Raw genomic sequence first — 14358 nt, 5'->3', positions numbered from 1 at the left:
TAACCACAGAAGGTCACCAATTATTTCACGAATGAAACATTTTCCATTTCCCATATCCATGGTCTCCATACAATTACAGACCCAGTGTTGAACTGTTTTTAGCAATAATAATTATACATAAAACATACAGTTAAAACATTTACTTAAAAAAACAGACAATAATGTGTCATTGGATATATATTCCACATATTCACCTTGCCGGCGTCTCTAAATTACTAATATGTTACTCATTGGTATCAACTACTGTGGATGCTTGTAGTGACCATATCAATGTCAATAGCACTTCTGTGTAAAAGTCAACATTTTACAAGGTTCAATTAACTGGCATCTACCCTCCTACACTCCAACATCAAAATAAAGCTAGCAATTAAACAAGATTACCTACAGTATCTTTATGAAAATATATAGCAATATGTTGACAAATTTCAAGACTACAACCTCATAATGGTCTGGAAATGGTTATAAGTCACCTGGGCATCACGGTCAGTGTCTGTCATGGTATCTGAATACAGCTATGTGCATGCTTTGTGTTCACAAATATAATTCATTAAGTAGTGAGAACCCTCTGTGTGCACTGTGTATGCTCACAGTATGTTCACTTGTGTAATGAAGCATGGGACATAATTAGATATCAGCTGTACTTGCTTCAATCCTTACTTTCTGCACTGGTCTTACTAAAAGCCACAGTATTAAAGAGACTTGGAGTTATAATAGCTTTCCAACTTTATTATAAGATTTTCAATGTATATACTCATAGAAGAATGTCTCTGAGTGCTACCAAAGAGATTAGACTTTTGGCACCATTATGATTGTTAAGTTCAAATTTTGAAACTGTCAATCACTCCGATGAGATTTCTTTGTTTTCTTTGTGGGGGCCATATTATCAGTATCTGGCAGAGGCTTGTGTGAGAAGCAGTGGGAGGGAACTTGGGAACTGTCACCCCTTTTCTTGGTATGTTGAATAGAAACCGGCTTGAACCAATCTTCTCTCCCTCTAAATAAACTCTGTGACATGAGGCCAAGTAAGTGAGGTGATCTCATTGAAGCATTTAAGATTCTGAAAGGCTTGATAATGCAGACAGATGGATTGTTTCCTGTGAATCTAGAGCATGGAAGCAAAAGTTTAGGGGAAGGGATCTGAGCCAAAGAGAAAGGTCACCACTCAGAGTTATAAATCAACATTTTCTACCTGATAGGGTTGTGATTGCTCTTGTCCAAAATTGAGATGTCTCAAGGAAATATATGGAGAAAGAAGAGTTAATAGGAAGATTAGCCATTTTGAATGGTAGAACAGATTCAAGGAGTTTATGATCTACTCCTTTCCCACGTATCTCTCTTAATTCTAAACATTCTCATTTACCAAGTGCATTCACCCAGATGTTACGCAGTTGGCTAACTGTCACAAACCACAGCTCACTAACTTATATTCTGTCAATGGCCAGCTTGAACAAAGTTGAAATGAATGCTTGTGTTACATTTACTCATTTCCAATTAAACTTAGATAGTGCACACTACAACTAAGTGAAATAGATAGCAATTGTCTGACAATCCTTTGCCATGGCAAAATTAGAAATGGATTATTTTGATAGTTTTATCCTATGATAAGCACACAACAGCATGAAAAAGCACATACACGGCCCTTCCTCTAGCTAAATACACAATGCAATTGCCACATGAGATATTTTAATAAGTCCGTCTGACTTCATACAAAGGCCAGGTATTGCTGGTGTCTTCCTTTCCCCAAGAGGAGACATCGTGCATTGAAGTGGTTGTTATGTCAGAAGATTCTTCAGGTGAGAGATGGACCACTTTGGCAGCTAGTTCCGATGGTACAGTCATAAAAGGAGCACATCCGTATGCTGAGGCAGCCTGGTAACTGGAGGCAAAGTGCATCTCCTCTAGTGGGTGAAGTGGATACGCCTGGGAGCTCTGGCTTGATATGTTGTTGCTCCGGTTGGTACTCCTGTACTGAGTTGGAGAGCTGGAGTCAAGACAAGGCAGAGAGTGGCCATGGTCGTGTGAAGATTGACAATTACTCACAGTTGCCTGCATTTGCTGGAGGGAGTCACAAAGCCCTTCGCCCTGTGTGACACTGTCTGGAACACTTTCCCATGAATCTCTCTACGTTTGAAAGAAAGACACATTTTAATACACACCTCATATACTGCAATGAGTCACAAACAACTTCATGAAGGCCATAAAACCCACTTTCAAATGTTAAGAGTCACTATGAAAATTCATACATATGAGCCCCTGACTGCTGCTGCAATTAAGGGGGATAAATAATTCACATTCAAAAATCAGATGGGATACATAAATGGACAACATTGCTAATTTCTGAATGCTGATAAAACGCCAACATGTCAATGTATTAATTGTTTAGTTCAGGAACAAATATTGCCAGGAATGCGAGGTAAGAATCAGATGGAAACATCATATTTTGTCAATGAAATATGAAACTATTAAAGTTTCATTAAATGAGACTGCATTAAATTGCAAAATGACTACACAAAAATGCGTTGAGCATCTGGATGCATTAATGAACCAGATGGGTTTTTACACAATTGATAGTAGGTACATGATTGATATTAGATGACTTTGTGTCTTTTAAACTTCAGAATGTTTATTGACTTCATACTTTACCATCTGCCCTGGTGGAATTCAAACCCGTGTCCCCAGAACATTAGTTCCTGGATTACTAGTTCAATGACATTCCCGTTATGCCTCCCCACAGAATTATGAACGAGATGAATGAACGAGAGCCTTTAAAAAAACACCTTGCTTTATCACTTTATTTTAACGATCTGCTAGTTATCATCTCAATAGAAAATACTCATCAATATTCAGTAGCAAAGATTTTGATCAATCTGTCTTCAGAAGCTGAGTTGGTTCCATGCAATAGATAAGAGAGCTTTAAGGTCCTAGGGGTTTATCTTTCGGCAATCAAGAGTTCACCCAATTTCATTCAGATCTGACATAGGAGTTAGAGAAGTCTGGCTGAGCAGAGGAAGGATACTAAGGAGAGGAAAAGTTGTTGAGGACTCCTGCTCCTAATTCTGTGGGGAGGCATAACGGGAATGTCATTGAACTAGTAGTCCAGAAACTAATGTTCTGGGGACACGGGTTTGAACTCCACCAGGGCAGATGGTAAAATATGAAGTCAATAAACAATCTGAAGTTTAAAAGACACAAAGTCATCTAATATCAATCATGTACCTACTATCAATTGTGTAAAAACTCATCTGGTTCATTAATGCCATTTGAGGACGGAAATTGGCCATCATTATCTGATCTGACGTGCATGTTACTAAAGACCTGCATCGATATGGCTCCTAACTGCTCTCTGGACAATAAATGCTACCCTAGTCAGTAATGCTCACATCCTATGAATTATTAATAAAAACACTTCCCATCCAGTATTGCTGGAAGTTATGTGTCTGTGTGTAGATACCATCTCAGGACAGGATCTTTGTGTCTGTGCTGAATGATGTTTATTATTTGGGGTGACATGTAGAAAATGGTCAATGAGATAGCTCCTGGAATATGAGCTCCTTAGCATGCTGTCCTGCAAGAAGTGGGGTGGAGGGACTACAAATGATAGAGAGATGAGGAAGAAATAGAGTAATTAAATTTTTGGTGCTATAGTGCACACTAAAATTAGGGGTCACAAAATCCAAGAAAGAAGTGAGGAGACATCTTGGTTCAAAAAGTGGTGAGAATGTGGAATTTACTATCACATAGACTGAGTTGAGACAAATATTGGCTATGTCTTTAACAGGAAGCAAGAGGGAGAAAGGCAACAAAGGACTAGGAGGTATAGTTACTCTAAAGGAAATGTCAGTGGGTATCAGTCATATATCCTTTACTGACTTTACTGACTTTATACCACTCTTACCCACAGCTACAAAAGACACAGTCATTCATACCAGAAATAACCAGGGCCCTGACAAATTGAGTAGAAACACGACCACTGAAAGACTGCATAGCTGAGTCAATGTGGAGATATCTGCACTATGTTGCACCAAGTGTGATAAATTTATGATAGATTATAGAAATATAAAACCCTATAAATCATTAATATATAGGCATGGCTTATCGGTACATCGTGTTATCGGTACATCGTGTTACATCGTGATATTAAATATTATGTAGGTCATAGACAATATCCTTGTGGATTAAAGATACATAGTATTTATTATGGATATATAAATAATGTGTAGGGGGTCATAAACTCTGTGTGTGTGTGTTTGCCTGTGTTAAAGATACATAGTGTTGATTATAACTATATAAATACTGTATAGATCATAGATACAAGAGTGTAGGTTATTCATATTCAGTGCTGATTGCAGATATATAAAAAATGTGTAAGTCATAGATAAGTGGGAATGGGTTTTATAGCTGATGGGACATGTGAAAAACAAACAGCAAAATAAGTCAGTTGAGCCAGATGACCTCTTTCTTGCTTCTAAATTCTATGTAAATCTAGTTGTTTAAGTTTTTCCTAATGACAATGATGTAGGCTCAATTCTTCCCTTGATGTAGCTGCGACCGTGACTGTGCACCAATAGCTATTTACAAGATGATTCATGACAGGATAAGCTAGATTATCTTGGCAGCAAATAATATTTTTCAGGTAAGGATTTGAATAGCTCAGCTGCTGCTGCTGTTGTAATAGGAACAGGTGCGTAGCTCTCTGCAAGTGCTGTCGACATTCAGCTACAGAATGACCAACATATTGCGTTGTATATACAAATACGCTCAGAGCTGATCTACACCTCCCAATTATGTTAAAGCTTGCAGCTTTGTAGATTGCATTGAAAGAGGATCTGTATACCTAACAAGCAATTTGGCCCTGGGTTGCTAATTTTGCTATATGTAGCTCCTTCCTCACATTTAGAAAACTATGACAACTGTTCTTATTTTCTGCTACAATAAGAAACTTCAAACTGAATTTAATGGAGAACATGGAGTGAGAATTATGTGCAGGTGTGATGTTAGATTACTTACAGTGTGGAAACAGGCCCTTCGGCCCAACAAGTCCACACCGACCCGCCGAAGTGCAACCCACCCATACCCCTACATTTACCCCTTACCTAACACTACAGGCAATTTAGCATGGCCAATTCACCTGACATGCACATCTTTGGGCTGTGGGAGGAAACCGGAGCACCTGGAGGAAACCCACGCAGACACGGGGAGAACGTGCAAACTCCACACAGTCTGTCGCCTGAGGCAGGAATTGAACCCGGGTCTCTGGCACTGTGAGGCAGCAGTACTAACCACTGTGCCACCGTGCCGCCCACTAAGGGCGGCATGTGTGAGGGAGGGGAGTCCTCAGGAAAATTGGGTTGGGGTAACCGCATCAGATTCCCGAAGTAGAGAAAATTGTACCTGATTAAGTTAGGGGGCAGGAAGGGGTTGATGCAAGAATCTCACACACACGGCCAAACACATTGTTGGGTATGGGAACCATGCGAGCTCACTAGTATTAACTTTGGTCAGAGATCCATGGCAGCTATTGCCATCTCAGGGCTCGGGACCCCAAAATTTTAGGTCAAGGATCAAAGGGCCTGTTCCTGGGCTGTAAAATTTCTTTGTTCTTTGTTCTCTTTAAAACATCCCATAGGATCCCAGCTCCCACTATCAGATGTTCTGTACTAACATCTCTGCTATAGCTGACAATACCGCATGCTCTGGCAGTAATTCAAATGAAGGTCAATCAGGTATTTGCACCAATTGAACTCATTTCAATGCAGACAGTATGGAAGTATGGAGTGTCATGTTTCTTTCAAATAGATTTTAGCTCCAAATCAGGCTTTTTTTTAAACCAGAAATTAATGCAGTGCTCCAGGTTCTAATTGCACAGAGTCAAAAGCATGCATCACTTAAGTTCATTATGTCAGCAGTCACACCAAACCAGGTTATAGTCCCTAACATGTTACTTGAAATCAAAGCTTTCTATACGTATATCAGGAATAAAGGAATGACGAGAGTGGGGTTAGCGCCAATCAAGGATAGTAGTGGGAAGTTGCGTGTGGAGTCCGAGGAGATAGAGGAAGCACTAAGTGAATATTTCTCGTCAGTATTCATACTGGAAAAAAACAACATTGTTGAGGAGAATACTGAGATACAGGCTATTAGACTAGATGGGATTGAGGTTCACAAGGAGGAGGTGTTAGCAATTCTGGAAAGTGTGAAAATAGATGAGTCCCCTGGGCCGGATGGGATTTATCCTAGGATTGTCTAGGAAGCCAAGGAGGAGACTGTATAGCCTTTGGCTTTGATCTTTGTATCATTATTGTCTACAGGAATAGTGCCAGAAGTCTAGAGGATAGCAAGTATGTTCCCTTGCTCAATAAGGGGAGTAGAGACAACCCTGGTAATTAGCGAAAGGGTTCGGAGGAGATGGACTAGAATGTTGCCTGATATGGAGGGAAGGTCTTCTGAGGAAAAGCTGAAGGACTTGAGGTAGTTTTCATGAGCGAGAAGAAGGCTGAGAGGTGATGTAATTGAGAGATATAAGATAATCAGAGGGTTAGATAGGGTGGAAAGTGAGAGCCTTTTTCCTCAGATGGTGATGGCAAACATGAGGGGACATAGCTTTAAATTGAGGGGTGATAGATATAGGGCAGATGTCAGAGGTAGTTTCTTCACTCAGAGAGTAGTAGGGGTGTGGAACGGTCTGCCTGCAACAGAATGCTGCCTGACCTGCTGTGCTTTCCAGCACTACACTCTCAACTCTACCTGCAACAGTAGTAGACTCACCAACTTTAAGGCCATTTAAATGGTCATTGGATCAACATATGGATGAAAATGGAATAGTGTAGGGTGGATGGGCCTCTGAAGAAATATTCTTCAGATCAAAGACCCTCTGAGATATTTGCACTCCTCTCATTCCAGCTTCTCGCATGTTGTGATTTGAATTGCTCCATCAAAGACAGTTGTTCATGCCTAGAAGCTGGGATATCTTTCCTAAATGTCTGCACCTCTCTGCTTGCCCCTCTGAGACACTCCTTAAGACCTACCTCATTGACCAAGCCTTTGGTCATCAGTCATCATGGACCAGCTTTTTGTCACTTAGCAAAGCAGCTTGAATCAAATAAATTTCCAACTCAGCAGACCCATCTCTGCTTCATTGGGCCCCACATTCACTAACTTCACTCAGGTGAGGCAGGGAGGGAATATAGCACAAGGCTGTTTGCGTATTTAGGCCAACTGGTTGGAAGCCCTACCCTGATTGTCTGGGGTTCTGACCAAGTTTGTATAATAGGTTGATAGGCATTCTAACCCTGAACTTCAGCCTCCTCCCACTGCTCAAACCCCCTCCAATCCCTTTCACTTTTCTCATGCTCCTTCATGCCCCATTGCATTCTTCATAATTAATCACTCAGTGTACACTATGGACAGAACCAATCATCCATTTACTAACAATGATAAATCTTGAAATGCCCCTAAAAAATATGCTTTTAAACAAATTACTGCTCTTACAAAATCATTAAAGTATCAAACAGAACTTGCCATGCATAATTTAAATCACCAAAATTTTGCTCAACTTTATTCCTCTTATCATTTTACAAATAAACATGCAGACATCAGGGAAAACAGAATAAAAAAATAATAACATGTTAGAACCTCACAATATGTCTATCGATCACATCTAATATTTCATTTCTGCTATTGTAAACAGACCCTAGATGAGCTGATCCACTAATGAGTTTTTGGAGCTCAGCCAAGGATTCACTATGAGGCCTTCTTGTTTTCATTTGCTGACATGGTTGCCAGCTTATTATTACAAATGTCTGATATTTTATAGAGTTATAAAAGCAGCAGGCTTTACAGAACAGATTGTTGAATTGGTGTTGACTTACATTGGTATTTCAAGACTTATTATTGCCATTAAACAGCTCTGTTCATCTTACATACTGGATGAGTTGGCTTTGGGAACATGAAGTGGGAATGAGAGATATAGGGGTGGGAAGCTTGGTAAAGGTTTTTGAACTTACCTTTCAAAAGGTCCTGACTCCAGACTATGGTTCATGACTCCTCTGAGGCACCATGAACTATGAGTCCTTGAGAGGTTGTCAGAATCCCTGATAACTGCAACAGTGCACATGATACCGACCGTTGCAATGGAGCCATCTGGTGGTGGATGCAAAAAGCTGGCAAATTACCTGCAGCCTTATGTCATTCCAGTGAAAATTGGCAGCACCTGGGAACAGGGATGGGAATTCTAGAAACAGATCCCACTTTCTAAAGTAATCCAGAGTTGGCTGGCTTTGCAAAGATCTGAGCCAATATGTCCTTACTTGACCTTGTGTCATACTTTGCTTTATAATGCTTCCATGAGGCACTGATTGATTACGTTAAACGCACTGTGTAAATCAAAAGTGTTGATTTTTAACTTTAATTGTCTGGATCTTTTAAAATTCAGGAAGAAAGCTTGCATGATGTCGTAGGGCCTCTGTACAAATGGGTAGATTTTGAGTGAGTTAAAGTACCAGTTTAGTTTCAGAAGCAAGAATCCATAAGTCAATGAAAAAACTGTGGATGTTGTAAATCAGAAACAAAAACAGAAATTGCTAGAGAAGCTCAGCAGGTCTGGCAGCATCTGTGGAGAGAAATCGGAATTAATGTTTCGGGTCGAGTGACCCTTTCTTAAAATCCATCATTCATGCAATGTGTATGAGTTCACAATGTGTCATGGCAGCTTCAAGTCCGTATTCCCCAGCTAGAAACCATTCAGTTCAACTACATGTCCAGAGGATTTTGCCAAACCCCATTGCCAATCAGATTAGGTCAGCCAACAATACCAGGCAAAAGTAAATGATTACATACCAGCAAAAAATGTGATGACTCATTGGGAAAAGGTGGAATGAGAGGTGGGGGTGCCTGTGGCGTAAAAATGGAATTTGCCATGGATGGGAACGTTGATGTGCGGTAATCTCCAAACGTTTCAGTGAAGTAGGGGTCAAACAGGGGTTGATACCCTGAGACACCCGGTGGATCACATCCAAGGGACTTCCCACTGAGAGAAGATGAGTATACATCCGCAGTGTACTGCTTAGATGGATGACAATGAGATAGCTCAGAATCTGATAGATAAGGCCTTCTTACACCATAATAACCAGGTATTACATGGGAGCCTATTCAAAAAGAAAAGATGCGTGTTATTATCCATTTCAGCTTAGCCATGAAATTTACAATTTACAATTAATAATCACCAGAAAACCTGAATAAGGAAATGAGAGTTTTAAGAGCATCAATTGTTCAGGGAATCATTGATGCAAATGATTACAGAAAGGAATCAAAACACTCATTTCTCTCCAATGACGTTCAAATTCACATTTTTCTTTTGATTTTAGCCATTTAGGAAATTAAAATGTCTGTTAGCTCTCATTAGTCAAACCAAAAGCACAAAATAGCTATTGTTACTAGATGTGATGTGAGCAGACCCTGGAATAAATATTGGTTGTGACATTTTTTATTCATTCTTGGAATGTGGGCATCGTTGGCTGAGCCAGCATTTATTGCCTGTCCCTAGTTGCTCTTGAGAAGGTGGTAAAGAGCTACTTCTTGAACCATTATAGTCCCACTGTAGGTAGACGCAAAGTGCTGTTAGGGAGGGAACTTCAAGAATTTTACCCAATTAATCTGAAGGAATGGAGATACATTTCCAAGTCTGGATGCTAAATGGTTTGGAGAGGAAGTTTCAGCTGGTGGTCTTCCCATGTATCTGTTGTTCTTCTAAATGCAAGTGGTAGTGGGTTTGGAAGGTGATGCCTAAGCATCTTTGGTGAATTCCTACCGTATATCTTGTAGATAGTGCATACTGCCACTACTGGGAGTCAGTGGAAGGGCGAATGGGATTGTTCTGTACTAACATCAGATGCTGCACAAGTAGTAGTGTCTGAAACAATGAACCCCACAATCAAACGAAATTGGTCACCACTGGTCTCAACTGAGTACTTAGGGTGGGTGACTGATACTGGTCATGCCTCCATAGCCAGCCCACCAGAATGGGGAAGAGCAATAACAGATCTCCTGCCTCACCAACTGAAATCCTAAGGTAAATCCCAAGAAATGGGGGTCTTTGAGGTGGCTACAGAAAGTGGGGAGAGAGGATTATTTGCGATTCTCATGGATTCTGCAGGCCATGCTGCCTCGAAAGGAATATGTTTTGTTTGGTTTTCAAAGCATTCTCCACATGGTGGCTACAGACGTAGCTGATGAATGGGTCCAGTGTCTTTGTTTACACAGGGTTCTCAGTTTTAAAAGCAACGTTCAACAGACATTAACATTCTCATCAAAACATACCAAATGCTTATAGTGCTGACTAGGTAGATGATTGAGGCCAGACAGTATAGGTCCAGGGGTTACAGTCTCAGGATATGGAGTGAGCCATTTATGATAAGGCCATAGCACATGCAAGTGGAACTAGGACATAAGCCCTTGGAACAACAGCATTCCACCATTCAATGAGGTCACAGCTGATCTGATAATCCTCAACTTCACTATCCTGCCTTATCCCCTTAATTCCCTTACTGATTAAAATCTCTTTACAATTATGACTATGGCATATGCAACTGATAATACTTGTTCACTCAACGGGCTGTGAAGTTTTATAATTCTCCCTCCCAGATGGCTGTGACTGCTCTTTGAATATATTGAAAATCACAATCAAGAGAATTTAGCACTGTAAGGAAATCAAACGTTCTGGGTGTCGGGTTGGAATGTACAGTTGCTGTAAAAATGTGACCAGGACCTTACCGATGGATGGAACAGGCTCAAGCAGCTGAAACATTGACTCCTGCTCCTGTTGTTTATGCTTTATATTCAAGGGTCTTTTTTCCAGGGGCCCCACAATGTAGGCAGTGAAACCAATACCGAGGCAAATCAGATGCCATCTATCCCACTTTTAAGTTCGCCTGCTTGGCACCTGACAGACACTGAGACAGCATGTAATAATTTTAATCCCACAGTACACTACACCTGACAGAAATTAGTTTCTGGTGTGGCCTCATTCTGTGTTGTTTCTCTTCACCATGTTTTGTTATTTGTCTTCCCTACCTATTGCATCCAGGTCAGACATCACTTATGCCTTGAACACTTTCTGTAGCAGACATCATTCTCTGTGAGGTGTGTGAGGTCGTGATAGTAATTTTATTCCGAACCTCTGAGAATGCTGCTCCTAATCTGTGCTCCAGAGAAAAGTATCCAAATTAATTGGTCGGCTGTGTATTATTTCTCCCCAGAGACATTGCCCCTTTTTGTATTAAAATGTTTTAAAAAGAATCGGCCCAGGGCATCTGATAACTATTATGGAAAGATTTTTTTGTGAAATCTATACCAATTCAGTGTGAGATCGTTGGTCCGTGCATATTGATTGGCCAGCATTAAATATTTAGGGAAATACTTAGAAATATGGATACAATCCTTTTCAAATAATGTTCTGAAGTTTTATTTAAAATGCATTTCAATACTGTTCTAGCAATCGGTGATACCCTTTCAATTAAAGAAACAAGAATTGTTGTTGCACTGAAGAAAATGTTGTTTCACATATCAATTGTCAAAGAGACATACCCTTTGATCCAACTTGTCCATGCCAACCAGATATCCTAAATTAATCTAGTCCCATTTGCAAGCACGAGGACTCATATTCCTCCAAACCCATCCTATACATATAACCATCCAGATGCCTTTTAAATGGTGTAATTGTACCAGCCTCTACCACTTCCTCTGGCAGCTCGCTACACACATGCACCACCCTCCGTGTGAAAAGGTTGCTCTTTTGGTCCCTTTTAAGTCTTTCCCCTCTCACCTTAAACCTACACTCTCCAGTTTTGAACTCTCCTGAGGAAAAGACCTTGGCTATTCACTTTATCCACACCCCTCATGGTTTTATAAGCGTCTATAAAGTCACCCCTCAACCTCTAACTACCAAATAATGAGAGATTTCATCACAAATGTGTCAAATGTTCTTTTTAATGTGTATTAAATGCACTGAAAAACTATTTCAGAATTAAAATAACTTAGTATTCTATTTAGAGGTCTCCCTCTCTCCAGTAGAATTGATCATAGTATTTGTACTATTAAATAGCACATAGAGCAGTACAGCACAGTACATCCCTTCAGCTCACGATGTTGTGCTGACCTTTTATCCTACTCTAAGGTCAAACTAACCTACATACCCTACATTTTACTATCATCCATGTGCGTATCCAAGAGTCGCTTAAATGTCCCTAATGTATCTGACTCTACTGCCTCTGCTGGTAGTGCATTCCATGCACCCACCACTCTCTGTGACAAGAACCTCCCCAAAACCTTCCTTCAATCACCTAAAAATTATGCCCTCTTGTGGTAGCCATTTCCACTCTGGGAAAAAGTCTCTGGCTATCCATTCTATTTACGCCTCTCAACATCTTGTGCACCTCTGTCAAGTCATCTGTCATCCTTCTTCACTCCAATCAGAAAAACCCTAATTCCCTCAATCTTTCTTCATAAGCCATGCCCCTCAGTCCAGGCAGCATCCTGGTAAATCTCCTCTGCATCCTCTCTAAAGCTTCCACATCCTTCCCATACCTTAAGTTGAAAAGAATACTATATAAAAATTCATGTCAATAATGATAATCCTAAAGTTCAGGATTCCTAGATTTTCATTGATAAAAACCATTTCCTATTGGAAAACACCTTCAGCTCCTCTTAGCTAAAATCAGCATTAGAAGATGCTTGAGTGGTACCTAAAGACAGGTACTCATCAGAAAGGCAAGATTAATTGTACCAAGACTTCTGCTTTACAGTCAAGCATCTCTTACAGTCATTCAGTAACACCTAGACAAATGTTTTATTTATTCCTTTTCCACACTTGGATGCATTCACCAAAAGTTTGTATGCATCCTTATCCAATATCTGGGGCCGAAACTAATGTGGTTTCAAAGCACCTTTGAGGTGTCACCAGGTTTCATCCTTTAAGCACAACTGCATTTCAGTGACACCAAGCAACCAAAAATATGTTGGTATTCAAATAAGGTGTGGCTGAATACTGAGCTATTAATCACCTGACACTCCCTTTTAGTACCTGTTTAAGATGTTTAATTTCCGTCAATATTTAGCCATCTCCATGACAAGAGCAAGCACAGAAGTAAGACCTTCATGCTAAAACGAGACATGAAGTGAAAGGGCAAGGATGGTAGAGACAGAAACCTCATAACATTTAAGAAATATTTAGATGTGCACTTGCAATGCCAAGGCACACAAGGCTATGGGCCAAGTGCTGGAAAATAGGATTAGAGTAGTTAGGTGGTTGATTTTGACTGGCACAGAATTGATGGGCCTTTTTTCTGTTCTGTAGGACTCTATGACTCTATGACACATGGGATTGGGATGCAAGAAAACAATCCTATAAAGGGGTCACCGATTTAAACAAAATGAGATAAGGGTACCGATTAACTTTTGCTGATTAAACTCAGACCAGACAGAAAGACTGTGATTGGTCAGGGCAACACCTTCGGCAAGCAGTAAGAACTGATTGATTCCATAAACTTTTCCTCAAAAAGGACAATACACTGCATGGACAAATTCCTTAGTCATAACTCTTGCAAGAATTGTACAGGCCATTGATGAGACTGCACAGTTTTGATCTCTTCAAGGTGAATATAGATTAGATTCCCTACAGTGTGGAAACAGGCCATTTGGCCCTACATATACTTATATAGGAAGCAGTTCAGAGAAGATTCAGTTGGGCTAATTCATGGGATGAAGTGGTTGTCACAAGAGGAAAGATCGAGCAAGTTAGTCCAAAACTCATTTGAGACTAGGAGGATGAGAAGTGATATTTGGTTGGCATGGACACATTTGTGCCAAAGGGTCTATCTCCATTCTGTAGGATTCTATGACTATAACTGGGAATATATGTGAATATTTGAAATTACTAACATGTTCACATGAGTCACACAATGAGCCCAATGGATAATAAAATCTTTTGAGTTTATTAGTATCCTTTCTTTTGTTTTTGGTATTTTGGAAGTATTTTGGCAAAAAATTGTACTTACCAGACATCTGGACGTAAGCCGGTGTTTGAGAAGAGTTAGTTCCAGTCTACAAGAGAAAAATGAGAAAAGGTACTTTTAAATGCAATTGCTGGTGTTTTCAGTACAATCAGTAAATCCATAGACTACAAAGGCAAGGTGATGGGCATTTATAAAACTATGATTAAATCTCAGTTGGAATATTGTGTCCAATTTTGGATATCAGACTTTCAGAGGGATATGAAGGTGAAAAGGATTTACAAGAATAGCTCCAGGGATGAGGAATTTCAGTTACTTGGATAGATTGGAGAAAATGGGATTGTTCTCCTTCGAA

At 40.0% G+C, this 14358-nt stretch overlaps 1 protein-coding gene across 1 annotated transcript in view; it reads right to left on the bottom strand.

Annotated features, from left to right (window-relative positions):
* Positions 1-1203: 1203 nt before the first annotated feature.
* The window catches only part of LOC140494001 (POU domain class 2-associating factor 2-like), a 48320-nt gene continuing 35165 nt past the window's right edge, over positions 1204-14358 (bottom strand). Inside the window, exons 3-5 of the mRNA XM_072592932.1 lie at positions 14049-14094; positions 8836-9143; positions 1204-2121 (exon numbers count right to left, since the gene is read on the bottom strand). Coding sequence (XP_072449033.1) covers positions 1684-2121; positions 8836-9143; positions 14049-14094 — 792 coding nt within the window. The 3' untranslated portion in view covers positions 1204-1683. The remainder of the gene's footprint in view (positions 2122-8835; positions 9144-14048; positions 14095-14358) is intronic.

Source organism: Chiloscyllium punctatum, chromosome 23, assembly GCF_047496795.1.
Source record: "Chiloscyllium punctatum isolate Juve2018m chromosome 23, sChiPun1.3, whole genome shotgun sequence".
Classification (NCBI taxonomy): domain Eukaryota; kingdom Metazoa; phylum Chordata; class Chondrichthyes; order Orectolobiformes; family Hemiscylliidae; genus Chiloscyllium; species Chiloscyllium punctatum.
The sequence above is the reverse complement of the archived record's forward strand: the minus strand, read 5'-3'. Positions and strand labels throughout refer to the sequence as shown.